The following is a 15,375-nucleotide window of genomic DNA, read 5'->3' as shown; positions in this document are numbered from 1 at the left end:
AGCAATAGATCCTCTATTATTCATTTTTGCCACTTCTGCTGGTGTTTTTCCTTGTAGGTTGCACTGTCTTAGGTCAAATCAAGTCAAAGTTTATTTCTACAGCATAACACATTCAAAACAATCTCAGCTGACCACAGTGCTGTACAGGTTATACAAAATATAGACTACACACAACAGTTAGAAAATCAGGAGTAAATAAACACTGAAAATCATCAAATAAAGCCTTAGTGGGCATGGGTTATAAACCCCACCATCGCTGAGTGTGCACTGGTCCATGCTCACTATCTGCAGGTGCAGCACCTGTTCTGTGCCGGGCAACGAGGAAATATCATGCACTATTAAATGGCTTTTGAAAAACGTTGTAGGTTTTTATTGTTGCTGTTATAAATTCTACTCATAAAGCATAAAAGAGAAGAAAAGGATGATAACAAGTTTCAGCGGTATGTTCTCTAATAATTGATGATATGATCTCAATACATGCATCTAATGTTCTGCACTAAAACTCATTTACAGAAAAGACATGATTCACATTTGTGACTCAGATTATGATGATATAGTAATTTCCTGACATGCTGATGTGTTCAAACTTTTCAACAATGGATTGAGGTCATGAGTAGATTATGAGTGTTACTTTATTCATGGGGGTTTGAAAAATGATCAACGTGAAGTGATCACGTTGATCATTTTAATGTAACTTTTAATCTCTATAACTTATCCTGTATCTTTATTATTTTCATATCCTGCATGAAGGTTAAGGAAAGTAAAAAGTTTTCTGGACTGATGAAATTTCTTGCTTCCTTTGTTACAGTTGCTATTTTTTGTGTTATCCTTGGTTTTCCTTCTGTATGACCTTTTGTCTTTTTATTTTAGATCTTTTTCTTTGCCCCCTTGTTGAAATTGAAATTTTTATTGTTTTATGATAGAGAGCAACATGCTTTACATGTACATACCGTACAAGCTTACCTTCAATAAGTTTGGGCAGGAAGTGAGCAGCTCCCTTCGTCTTCTTGACGCGGTTCCCCTTCATGACTTGGCCGTCCCGGTTGATGCCGATGTACCAAGCCCGCCCTGACTGGGTCTGTCTGTACAGGATGGACGAGTAGGTGACGTAGTAGTTCTCAAACACACACTCCTTAAACTTACACTCAGGTGTAAAGTGTTCCTGTAAGCAACACACACACACACAAAAAGACACGTCAGGTCAATGGAGAAGAATAACACATTTGGAGATTGCATCATTTTTTATCTGTTCTATTATTTATATATTTACTCTCCGGTTCCACTGGCTCAGCTGGGAATGGGAGGAAATGGGTTCCACATTTCATTGTGACAGGTTTACAGGAACATCTGTGGCATGCACACAGACACACAAACACACACACACAGACAAACTCAGTCCCAACATGTACATGCCTCTTTGCCACACGGACAAAGTGTTTTGTGAGCCAGCAGGTCATAACTCAGTCTCTACGGTTTACCTGTAACAAACAACAATCAACTGGATCCTTCACCTCCTTCATAGTTTAATGACGTCGCTGTTGGCCTTCAGCTCACACACACACTCAGACACACATACACACACAGAGCCCCCGCATTAGGCAATACGTCAACAGCGGGACATCCCCACCCTCCTCCCCTTCATCGTCCTCCCCACAATCTCTGGTTACAGCTCTCACATATTCCTTCTCTATCTCATATTCCGTGTCTCCTCCACTTCATTCTCTCCATCCCTCCGTCATTTGGTAACCTTGTCCAGGAACAAACCAATTTGCAGGATTGATTTCGAGCCTTGATGTGACGGGTGAGCAGAAAAGGCCTGAATAAGGAGTTTGCTCCCTCTCTTTCTCTCCTTCCCACTCTCGCCCCTCCTCGCCGTCTCCTATCTCGTCTCCCTCTCTCCGTCTGCCATTCCAGGCCCAGATCCTCACGCCTGCCCATATCCATTGTACCACACATAAACAAGCTAATTACATCGACTGTATCGCCCATTCTTTAATTACACATCCATTCACTTAGACAGCCATTCATTCCCTTGCCCACCCATTACCTTAGCTCTATTAGCACAGAGTGAAATCCAAAGGTCTGCAGTGTCTCTGAAGGTGTAATCAGATTGCTATCATTAACTGCGTTTCGCTGCAGTGTGATGTGTCTCATCTTCTCTGTGCAGTGTGTGTGTAGGAACTTTAAAGGATTGTAAGGTAACTTTAAAGCTGATCAGCAGCTCATTACCACCCCACCACCACCATCATCAGACATGCATGCTCAAGACCATTAATTGATTAATTATGTGAATTAAACTGAACCTGAAACAGATAAGCAAATTTAGGAGATCCTCAAAAGTAAGCAAGTGTGGTAAGATGCAGCATCTTTTCTGTGATAGGCTCTGTTATTTTGCAGGCTACAAAAGGTCACATGATTAGGAGAAGTAACACAAAGTGATCACATTGCATTAAATTGTGTGCTTTAAGGATTTTAAAGATAACCCTGGCTTATTTTAACTTGTTATAGTTTTCAGTGGATGTTTCATCAGCTCTGCTGTTTTGACATTTTTTCTGTGCAGGATCTTTAAAGACTTTATTGCAGGGTTGTGAACACAGATGTATAAACTGACTGTATTCTAATACCCAGTGTTCTTGCACTCCTGTCAATGTAATTTCCTGGTATAATTTTCACATGGAAACTCTTCTGCTTTACTTTTTCATTTTCTTGGGACACCCCATTTATTACATTTTTTGAAAAGTGGAACTGGCCCACATCACAGTTTCCAACAAGGACCATGTTTTCAACACAGGGTCCTACTGTGAAGTCCTCAGTTTCCTCAGGGGAGAACGTTTGATGGAAATGACTTGAACTGCTCCAGAGTGCCATCATGTGCAGGCACATCTACATTTGAAGATATATGATGACATATATGATGACTTCAGGTGCATCAAAGCAATCCTCACTCATTGCCTCTCCGACAGTCTTTCCACTTCCAAAAAGTTCTAAATCATTTTGAGCGACCAGTGTGTTGACGCAGTGCTCCCTACAGCTTTCTAACAAACGTCATTTTTAAACTGTTTTAAAAGGAGCACTTGGATTGGTGGTGCATTTTATATCAGGTAAAACATAAAACAGCTCCAAGGCCCTCACTCTTCACGTACAATTAACATGCCTTTATTCTCACGGCATCACTATAGTTCAGCGGTCCCCAAACTTTTAAGCACCACGGACCAGTTAAATGTAAGACAATATTTTCATGGACCGGCCTTTAAGGTGTTGCAGATAAATACAACACAATAAAATGATACGCCCAAGACAAAAACTGTGGTATTTATTATATAATAATAAACGCAAATTCGCTGTGTAATTGTGTAACTTTATTAGCAGCGTCCTCCTGAAATCTGCCAACAACATTGAGAGTAACATCCTCCTCTCTGCCCCTTAATTAATCTCTGGTCGCTATAGTAACACGTAATTATTTCTTTCAAAATAAGACACAACTGCAACACGAGAAAAAACTATAAATTTCACACCCGAGGCTCTACTCTCGTGGCCTGGTACCAAACGACTCACGGACCGGCCCCGGGGGTTGGGGACCGCTGCTACCCATATGGAAAAGATATATATAAATCTTATGAAGTTTGTATCTGTCTCGTGTGAAACTTGTATGAAAAGCATACAAGAGTGACTCATGACATATTCCTGTTCAGTGTGTTGAACTCTGTTGAAACCATACACTACAGTATAACCACACCAGAGAATATAAGCGTTTTAATTGTATATGAAAAGAGATTGTTTTGGTGGTTTGTGGATATTTTAGCTGTTTCAAATTTTGACCTTTACTCGAACTATTTTAAGTTTGCTTTGAGGTAAACCTTCACTGTAACTTAATGGTGCAGTTATGTGTGTGAGATCATTGTGACTTTTCTGTTAAGCATGTGTCATGTCAGCAGCAAACCAGATATCAGGGCTACTTTCCCCCACATTTTAAATTTCTTGGGCCATTTCTTATAACAGTTACTGTGTTTTTGCTAGATGTGCAAAATGTGCTTGTGAGTGTCTGGTGTCTTCTTAACATCTCAGCCTCAACAAAATGCCAAGTCCACTCAAAGCTGAGGTGCAGACTGATGTTAAAGGGCAGGCTGCTCCCTCATCTGTCATCTTGACTCAGTGTCTATGCTGACAGAAAATAAAAACAAACTAAGAGTTCGACGTGGGTAAGACCAAATATATGGTTAGCCAGTGCTTTGAATTCCTTCTAAAATAAGTGTTGACATCTTAAACATGGGTTTCAAAAATCTTAGTTAAGGAAAAAGATCTCCATTCAGTACACAGTCAAGTATGGTTTTAAGACAATCAAGTTGTTGTTGCATCTGCCAGCCCACATTTTACACTGGCAATTTAGGCACTCTGGGCTTACTACAGTCTGCTCCTTAATGATAGCTATCCCAACTTAGAGACAAAACAAAATCCAGAGACTACAATAAAAATAATACAGAAATATAAAATATTAAAGTAACACTGAAAACGAATAAGAATTAAACGTATAACAAGTAGCAAGAAGACTTCTGGTTTGAAAGCTGGTGCCTCTGTGTGATGAGTCAGCATGTTCTACCTGTGCCTGTATGGGTTTCATGCATGTTAGATCAACTTATTTCAAACTGGCTGTAGATGGGAGGTAGATAAAGTGCTTAAAGTGTATAGTAAGTGTAGTCCAACTAGAAAACTGGCTTATATAAAAGCCAGTCCATTCCCAAAGCGTAAGAAGAATGTCAGGTTTAAAGAGAACAGCTTGATTTGAGTCACTTACTGTGCTGTCAAAGTGTAACTACAGTACCACACAATCGGTATATACAGTATTACTACACAAAAGTGTACTAAGCCTTCAAACTAACACACTATCTGGAGTGGGGCACTAAAGTGAATATCTGCATGCATGAGCACATATAAGACTCTTTTTTCAGTTAGATGGATTGTCTGAATCATGCCTGTATATGATTTAAACTCAGTCAGAGCAGTAAAAATCTTGAATAACAGGTTAAAAAAATATTACAAGTTACTTCAAGTGTAAAAAAGTACATCCTGACAATGTTCACCTGCCAAACAGCCAAGATTTAAACCTAACAAAGGAAACAAGAAAGAAAAAGCTGACAATCCAAGACTAACCAAAGTGATACCTGTCAGCCCCTCCTTTAAAAAACAGAGAGCAGAGGGTTTTATTTCCTGTTAAATGATTTAAAATACAGACTTAAAATACGGATAACTTTCCACATATTTTATTAGAAATGCCTAGAAATGCTAGAAATGCTTTTTAATGAGTAATTCATGACTTCACTGCAAATTTCACACTTTCCAAATCAAGGCCAAGGTCATAGTATGTGTGACACCAGTGGTCTAGATATTTACAATATATTCCATTCATTTTCTCAGTTCATTGTCCTGTTCAGGGTCTCAAGTTGACTGGACCCTATCCTCGCTGTACTAAGGCAAGAGACTGGGTACACACTCAACAGGTCGCCAGTCTATCACAGCCCTATTAAATAGTTAATTAACAGATATTTTTCTCCATCTCACATTAGTGACTAAAAAAAGATTAAAATGACTTCTACTGTATCGAACATATCAAATAAATCATATAATTGTACGCAGAAGAAAGCTTTGTGCACGTAGTTAAAAGCATGCACTCAGGGAGAGATCAGCAATGCTGTTTTATAGAGTTTAGACTTTTCAAAATTAAACACTAACACACATTATTCAAGCAGCATACACACAGGGGACAGATGAGCATCTGTCTTCATGATTTGCTCTCAGTGGACTTCAGGCTGATTTTCTAACTGATCATTTCCCCTTCATCAATGCTGAGGAAAGGCAGCCATCCTCGTATCTCTTCACCGAGGACACCAACAAGCCTCAGTCTAATAACAGAGAATACGATCTGTCACCTGAGCCCAATAACCCCTCATTCCCCTCATCCAAGAGACAAACTACATTAAAGCATCTCCAGTGCAGTTCCTCTTGTGTTCAGCAGGTGCTGCTCCAAACACACAGCCGGGGCTTCTGCTGCTGCTGTAGCTCCTGATGCTACAAAATTAACCGGTGTCCACTTGTCACTCTGTAACCCCCTGAAGGGCTTCGTTTAGCCTGCTAAAAACCACTCGAGCTGGAGAACAGCCACGAATCCACCCAGGGATTCTTTCTCTGCAGCTTTTTAACAAACCACATTTTAAGGAGAGTTTAGTTGAAATGTCCCATTATGTTGTATTTCATACCTCTGGATGCAGAAGTGGATATAACCCTAACAAATAATAACTTCTACAACTCCACAACCTACTGGCAGCCTTGAAGGTTGTTTTAGCAGAAAAATATAAATGTCTAGTAAATCTCAGGGGTTAGGATGGAAGGAAAAGAGGAAAAATTGCTCATGCATTCACTAAGAACAGACTGAGTAGAGACAAGTCCACCATGCGCATTTAGGTGTGTGTGTGTGTTTGTGTGTGTGTGTGTGTGTGTGTGTACATCTACTCATGCGTGTCTGCTGTTGTGACAGAGAGACATGACAGATCCCTCTTACATCAGTGGGAGGCCACCCAGTGCCAGATGACATGCATATAGACACACACAAATACACACACCACACTGACATCGATAGTGACGGATGGACAGATCACTGGGCGAGTGATGGGAGGGGGGGGACAGGGGGAGGAGGTGTGGTAAAAAAAATAAAATAAATAAATTTTAAAAAAGCAAATGAGGATAAAGGAAACGAGGGGATTAACATGACAGCTGAGGAAGGAGAAACTGAGAAAGTATTTTAGGAATACTCTCTTACTATCATCAAAAACATCATTCAGCCCTGTTCTCAGCAACACAGCTGCTATTAAACAATGAACCTCACGTTCACTTAGATGGGGGACTTTATGTGAGACCTTTGCAAAAAGACAACAAGCTCTGGTGCAGAAAAAAGACAACAACCTGGATTAGGGTTCCATATACGACATGTGACACGGCAGGGCAACACAACCAAGCGTGAATAACTTAAAACAATTTGTAAGCTGAGCTGACACTGCAGGTTAATCAGTGGCCCTCAATCAAAGCCACAGACACTTAGGGATTGTGTCCTGGGGATGCTGCTGGTCGGAGATACGTGTTACATGTTTTATTTAACATATTAAAAGGAAAAATTGTGATAATCTGAATATGGGCTAAAATAATGAGCCTTCATTTGGATAACAACAGGAGTAAGTCACGGCTGTGGAGTCAAGGGCAAACAGTTTGACTGCCTTACACAACTCATTATGTGCTCTTCCTATCTATATCTTATATTTTGTTACAACCTTTGTCATGAGAATTAGTATCTCTTTAAAAAAAATATTGTTACATTTAAATCCAGCAGCAGATCCAGATCATATCCAGTTTCCGTTTTTTTTTGTTTTGTTTTTTTTAAAGGCACAATAAACTGCATAAAAATGTAATGGATACTTTCACTGCTCGTTAACCATCCCTCTACAAAGTTTTGCAAAAATTTGGCTTAGTTTCAAAATGCAAACAAAAAAACAGCTTTGGTGGAGTGAAACCAATCAGATGAGGTGCTGAGGTGTTTAATTCCTGTGACCCAGTAAAGTCCTTTTAAGACATCAACTATGTAACATTGCCGGCTTCATTAGGCAGTTAAAGTGATGGCTTTGCCATTCACATATGGGTGACTTTTACATTAATGCGACCTCATTTGAACATTGCAGCGACTGTTAAGGAAAGAGCTACAGTACAGGACGCCTCATGCGCCCGTACAGTAAGTTATGTGAAATGTGCGAAGCTTGCCCAGACCATCTCCTCCTCTACTTGAAGGGAGTTGTTTTTTTATTTTAGCTTTGGACAATTTCTGAACATATGTTATATGTATATAAATAAATATTCCTAAAAATATAAAAAGGTTTGGCTCTATGCCAGGGGTCCCCAATCGCAGTCCACGAGGGCCGGTGTCCCTGCAGGTTTTAGATCTCACCCTGGGTCAACACACCTGAATCACATGATTAGTTCATTGCTAGGCCTCTGGAGGACTTCAAGACATGTTGAGAAGGTAATTTATCCATTTAAATCAGCTGTGATGGATCAAGGACACTAAACCTAAAACCTGCAGGGACACCGGCCCTCGTGGACCCCTGCTCTATGCCTTATCTCTGGTCATTGAAATCACTGAACTGAACTTTGGTTGTGGTGTTGGCACCTTTGGGAGCATTTGAATTGAATTATCTGATAAATAATGTGGTCTGATGTGTATTACAGTTTGTGCTTTGGTTTTACACTAATTAGTATGTACATTTTAGGCTGTACAGCTTAACAGTGCAGCTTGCTAACCAAGCGTATTAGCATTAGCATAACTTCTAGCATCTATCTTATCCAGTCGTTAAGTGATGATGTGACGAATCCTACTTCCGGGCCTAAAGTAGTCTGTGTTTAATATGGCTTTTGTGTTGTTAACATGTTTAATGTTTTGTATTTTCTTATATTTGATCTCAAAAAGCTCCTAAAACAGTCAGTGATCACTGTTGACCTCCCTCGGCTTTTATTACCACTAATCATTTATTTAAGCTCAGTTTTTAAAACCTTAGGATGTAACTACAGCCCAGCCCATGCAGCAGTATATGAATGACTAACCTCGTATTGTGGATGGATTATCTCAGTTGTTCTCCTGGCTGAAGTTTGGTCCTTTTACAGCATCCTGCCATGCGATTACAATTGTTCCTGACCACCGAGAACAATCACGTTAACTTTTATCGAGGGGGAAAAAAGTTATCTTGTTTATATTATGCTAACATAGCTGTGGCGCTAGCGGTCACGTAGCTCATCATTATATACCAGCTAGCCCAACTTCAGTAACCCTACAAACGTCACTGCTGTTTAGTTTTCTGTCTTCATTTATGTTGGAAGTGATAACAGAGCTGTACGTTTTAATTTGTTTCCAAAACCCCGCAGTCAGGACATGCTATATTGTATTTAGATAGCAGGAAGTTAGCTCGCTAGCTTCTGACTTCTAACTCCGTTAAATGTCATAAATTCTGTTTTCATGGATGCCTGGATGTTAAACTCAATTGTTACACCTGGTAGAGCAGAACGCTGATCATTTTATTAAAGATGAAAGACTTTAGACAGTTTTTCAACTCTCAGTAATGCCATAGTGATTGTTTGATATATGGACCTGCAGCGGAGTTTAGGCCCAGACACGGCTAGTGACGTCAGACTGAACAACCGGATAGTTGGGGCTGGATTAGGTGACCCTTAGTTACACGCTGGTTCTATTCCACAGTGTCGTTTGTCCTGTGTCCCTCCCCTCACATCCAACCAGTTGCAGCAGATGGCTGCCCCACCATGAGGTTCTGGAAGTTTCTTCCTGTTAAAAGGGAGTTTTTCCTTCCCAGTGTCTCCAAGTGCTTGCCCTTAGGGGGTCGTTTGGTTATTGGAGTTTTCACTATATCATTGTAGAATCTTTACTTTACAATGTAAAACATAAATAAACGGAATTGCATTGACTGGAATTATGCAGCTAACATGGTGTTGACCAAAATGGTAATCATGAGGTTTCAAAATCCAGAGTCCAGAAACTAAAGTGTGAAGTCACAGTTGCTAAGTTGATCACATTCAAGTATTCGTAACACACACAAGAGAAAACTTAATTAAAAAAAAATCGGATTACCAATGTCTGTAGCCACTTGGGGCAAGCAGAAAAAAACTGTAAACACAACATTCACACAATCATTTCATTAAAAGGGCGGGACAGTCATGCAAGCGTTTGGTAAACAGATGCTACTCTACAGAAATCTGCTGATAATTCTTTGTGGGTTCGTCTCCATTCACATTACATTTAGTAGATGTGACTACTATAAGATGAGTGCACATTAACGTATTTGGTCAAAACTTTTGTACTGTGCACATTTTCATCAGCGTCAAAGTGACACCGAGTTATTTTAATCTCCTTTGTGTTTCATGTAGACGAGTGCATCGTGTCATCACAAAGGTCTACAGGCCAAATTTGGCTTCACAACTTTAAGTCCATCAGACGACTGTCAGCTGAAATTATCAGCCCTCGTTTCTCTGTCACATCTATCTTGTCTTTTCACTTCACAATCGAATAAAAAAAAAAAAGAAGTGTCATAAAAATATCCTGCAGGGCACAAAAGTTTAAAAAGATAGCTGGGTTGTAAAATATTCTGAATTGAACAGGAATTGTTTTCTTTCACCTGAAAGGCTCTTGGTTCTGTGCATATTTCTACTTTAGTTGTTATTCTGAAGATGAATGAAGATGACTGATTAATAAAACCTCAAATCTCAAATATTTATTAACAAAATAAAGCCATGGAAGTGCAGCATTTTGGCAGAGGACATACGTGACAGAGGAATAAAACAACAATGACTGTGTCTCTGTAAAGTGCATGTTGAATATTTACCTACAGATGCAACTCTTGTCAGGAGGATAACAATCTGCACACAGAGCAAGGTTAGCCTCACAAATGCTTGTTTAGAGAAAAGCCGATTATTCTCTGAGCAAATGAGTAGAAAAACAACTTTAATTGAGGACAAACAGCTGAGGAAGCATCACAGGAGCTTGGAAAAAACAATTCTCTAAAGATAGGCATAATTATCATTTATTATATCGTTTATGGACAACATACAGCCCTGCTGCTTTGCTCTTTCGCACTATCATCAGCGCCATTCTTTCAAACTGTGCATTTAAGCAGCTGCTCAGCTTTTAGGTAAGGAAAGTTCCATCTCCAAGTGAGCGCTGTACTCTCTAGCGGATAAACTAGTCAGCTCGAGTGCTAAAAAGCATCAACATCCACAGCTATTAAATGAAAAACAAGCTCTGACATTCAAAGCAATTTTGTCAAACCAGAAAAGAGCCTGTTTGCTTGAGTTTTAAAAGCAGCATTTTTCTGCTTGACTTGGACTGCCACTGTACTCGGGGCTGTTAGGACCTTTTTTTCAGAGGCGAAAAGATGCTTCACTCTGAAAAAAGGATGTGTCATCCTCATTGTAGCTGTGTAAGTATGCTCTATTGCTGTAGGACAGTATGCTACAAAAAAATAACAGGATTCACAAAAGACTGTGTAAGCTGCTTCTGAACAGCCTCTCAGTAACATTCTCAGGTGCATTTGGATCAGAGGAGGCTGATGCTGAGGAGGCTGCATCTATTGTAATTATTAAGACAGACAGAGGGAACTCAAAGTATTAATAAAGAGTGACAGTTTTTAATTTTATTTATGCATTTTTAGGTCAATAACTGTCCATCCAAGCTGTCTTTTCACTTACAACTCCTAAAGTGGCTGAGTTGCCGTGGCTCCTGAACGCTTCCACTCTGCAGTAAAACCACTTACAGTTCATGTAGGAGGGAAGACGTTTCCTGATCTAACCTGTTGTAACAGTGGCGTCCCATTACAGTATCGTGGTCCTGGAATGAGCTATTCTTTCACAGATGTTTTTAAAGGCAGTTTGCATACTTGACTATATAGATTTGTTGCAATGAGACTGAAGACATGTGAATGCAAACATTAAGAAGTGTGGTCCAATGCTTTTGTAGATGGTTGTATGTTATGGTCACGGCAGATAGCCAGCCCTCCCTGAGCCTGGTTCTGCCGGAGGTTTCTCCCTGTTAAAAGGGAGTATTTCCTTCCCACTGTCGCCAAACTGATTGCTCATAGGGGGTCATAAGATTGTTGTTTTTCTCTTTATGTTGGGTTCTTCTGACCCTATGTATTATTATAGGGTCTACCTTACAATATAAAGCACCTTGAGGCGACTGTTGTTGTCAGTTGGCGCTGTATAAATTAAATTGAATTGAATTGAACAGCACAAAAGCAGCAACTTAAAGAAATATTCATAATTATCAATTGGCATTGAGACATTGCCTAAATTAATAACTGTAGTTCTTGTAAATAGACTGATTCTTATATAGCGCTTTTCTGCCCTACTTGAACACTCAAAGGACTTTATACAACATTATTCACACAAGCACTTCTTCCTACCTAACATTTACATACTCACACAAAAGTATTGGGAATCAGAATACATTGTCATGCAGACTGGAGAATCAAACCACAAACCTTCCAGTTAGTAGATGCCCTGCTGTTCCTCCTGAGCCACAAGTTCATCCAAGCCATTAATACAGCAACTGGATGCTGACAGGCTTCTGACCACACAGTAAACTAAGGATCATTTCCCTCTACAGCCCACAGTGATTATTTTTAAGAAAACTTGTCTATTGCTTCACTGAGTTTAAAGTTAACTTTTCTCAACCATGGGAAAGTACTGAGATCTGACAACATAAATAAAATAACATGACACCGGGGAACACCAGCTGCCACAGATTTGGATATCCAAGTCATGATCCAGATTGCTCTCAGATACAACGAGCTTATTTCTCTTTAAGGAACAGTGAATTTTTTGTTATCTGACAGGATAATAACAACCCAGCTGCTTTTTCTAAAAGTCTGTCCTCTGTCTTTTCTCTGTTTTCCACCTTTTGGCCTCTCGCTGAACCCTCTCGTGCATCTGGGTTGCCATCCTACGGAGAGTAGAAACATTTTTTTGGCAATGTCTTTTTGTTGATAATATTTTGGTTTTTACAGGGGACGGCATAAGGAGCTCGATCAGGCATGAATGGTCATGATATCCAGACAGACATTTGTGGCATCACACATAGATACCGGAACAAAATATATTCAGCATGAATGTCTGTAAACACATGTTCATGATATTTGTCTGCACAAAAGATGAATAAACAAGTGCACATGAAGCAGAAAGCAGACTCGTAATAAGCAGAAAAAAACCCCGCGCACACAAAAAAGCCGAATGTGATGAGAACAGCTGGAGAGGGTGCAGGCGGGTGTAGGAGGGGGAAGAAGCAGAGGGATACGGAGGGAGGGATGTCCTCTGCTTCTCACCTTGAGTGCCAGACCCTCGCTGTGCATTTGGGGATTTTCCAAAGGCAACCAAAGATAACCCGTCTTTACCTGTACACTGCCTTTTATATCTTTTTCATCTCTCCTTTTATATTAGGCTTCTACCCCCCGACCATCCTGTTATCCTCTCTTTATCTCAGTATCATTCCTGCCTTGTTTCACATTTCACCCCATTCCTTCTTTGTCACGTGTCTGCACATCTTAGCTGCCAGATGAGACTTAGTTTGGGCTGTGGGGTGGGGGTCAAAATGCAAAAGACCAGGGGAAAGAGAGAAAGAAAGAGAGAAAGGTGGAAAGGTAAAAAAGAGTGCTGACTCAAAGAAAAAGACATAAGCATTTTCTGATTCGATGGGTGGGTGAGGAAGGTCAGAGGACAGGAGCTGGGAGTGTGTGTGAGTTTTTGTGTGTGTTTGTGTGTGTGTGGGCAGGCAGCTTTCAGGTCATACTCTAAGTAGACTTTTTTGAGAGAACTGACTAATTGCCAGTTTGCCACCTGTCAGGAGCATCAGTTTGTGCGTGACAGGGCACATAGACATGTATTAGTATGGGCTGAGGAGAAGCTGGCGGATGATTTTACATGCTACATACATATTGGGCATCCTAATGAGGTTTAGCAGTACTTTACCAACAAGCAAGCTTACATTTGTCCCCAAGCTGCAGCTTTGAAGCTATTTAGAACCTGGTGTATACAGCATGGTATATGAGATACTGTTTCCACTGATGCACAGATCGACAGAAAGATTTTCTGAGATGATTTTCTACAACATGGCTAATTCTGTGAAATATCCTTAAGTGTCATGCTTCCTAAGTCTAACTATGCAGTTTTGTGGCATAAATTACTCATATGAAAGCCCTGTGTTCATTCATTAATCAGCTCCAGCCTCCCTTCACAGACATTTGGTCTTTTCTTGGAGACAGGTGTATATTGCTAAACAGCTGTTGGAGATATGTAGGGTTTCTTTGCTGCAACCTGGGAGAAATACAAAGGTATTTAACAGGTTATTGCTAACTGTCTGTCCTCTCAGCCTGTAGTGGGTTTTTGTGTGTGTGTGTGTGTGTGTGTGTGTGTGTGTGTGCGTGTGGGTGGTGGTGGTGGGTTGTTATATTTTTTCAGTTTTTACTACTGTGTAGGTTTAAGTTACATCTCAAAAACAATGAGATGTAACTTGCTTTCAATCTTTAATAGGTCATTCTCACAACAAGTGCAGTAGACCTTTAACATTGCGCACTAATTTTACGTTACAGTTTGAAGGTAAATCCTGAGTTTGACTCCACCTGATGGGGTCCTTTTTATGTGGAGTCTCCCCGTGTCTAGAGGATGGATGGATGGATAAAAGACTGTAGCTACTTTATTCAAGTCAAACATTCCTGGCTTGATGATATTTTGATGTAACAGTGCATGACTAATACAATAGAAAGTCCTCTTTGGAAATGAAAGTCTTTAATGCATTCAAGCCCTGCAACACTCATGAAAATGGCAATAACGCTCTGTAAGTTTAAAAAAATGTGAACGTGCAACACGGGCAGGGAAATAAAGAAAAATAGCTGAACAAAAGCCAGCGTATTTGTTAGAGGTCAAATAAACATATGATAACATGGAAGTTTTGCTATGACAAAATAATCTTTCTTCTGACAAAAAAAAAAATTGAAGATGTTTAGTTATAATTGTCAGGACACAGTGCCACAAGCAAGAAGATGCTGAATCTGTTGCCAGAAATAAGCGGGAGGTATCTTAGCCTGATCCTGGGTGTTTTTTGCTGCCTAACTTTAACCTGATGTCTGACTTGTATACACTAAATGCTGTTCAGAATGAGTATGTTGTAGTCTCTTTCTGCTCACTGTTTTAATTTCATACAATACAGACGAATGTATCAGAGCTCATAAACAGAGTATAGAGCAGCTGGTTAACCAAACATTTCCCACAGCTATTGGTAGGAGCAAAGCAGAGGTAAAAGACAATGAATTTCACACTCACACGAATACAAATGTAACTTTATAAAGGTGGTGGAACAAACAAACCAAATAACAAAATATTTTATTGATGTTTCCTGGATAAATATGTGGGTCACAAATAGAAACTACAGTATTTAACTGCTTGTGGTAGGACTCAACTTAAGCGGTCAAAGAAGTGCAGGAGACTGATGCTGTCCAGTGTAGCAAGTGATTTATTCACCATTCTGTGGCCCAAGAATATTTACAAAGAAACAAATAAGAAACTCAACTCTATAATAAACTCAATTCAAATAAACATAACTGAACTTAAATCAACGGCAATTAAGGTCAAACTGCACACAGCTACACTGACCTGAACCCTTCTTCTGAAACACCTGAGTTCGTCTGCTTAAATAGTCCCCTTAATCAAACACTTTCTCTTCTGGACTATTCCATTCAGTAGGTAGGTGAGATGAACATGATTATATTCATCCTCTACTACTCCTCT

At 39.9% G+C, this 15,375-nt stretch overlaps 1 protein-coding gene across 1 annotated transcript in view; it reads right to left on the bottom strand.

The window, feature by feature from the left end:
- Positions 1–15,375, bottom strand: part of fgf11a (fibroblast growth factor 11a) — a 112,639-nt gene that overhangs the window by 9,897 nt on the left and 87,367 nt on the right. The window contains exon 4 of the mRNA XM_004571016.6: positions 964–1,162. Within this exon, the coding sequence (XP_004571073.1) occupies positions 964–1,162 (199 nt within the window). The remainder of the gene's footprint in view (positions 1–963; positions 1,163–15,375) is intronic.

The sequence above is a fragment of the Maylandia zebra genome, linkage group LG3 (genome assembly GCF_041146795.1).
Source record: "Maylandia zebra isolate NMK-2024a linkage group LG3, Mzebra_GT3a, whole genome shotgun sequence".
NCBI lineage: Eukaryota > Metazoa > Chordata > Actinopteri > Cichliformes > Cichlidae > Maylandia > Maylandia zebra.
Note: the sequence above shows the minus strand (reverse complement) of the source record. Positions and strands in the feature narration are given on the sequence as shown.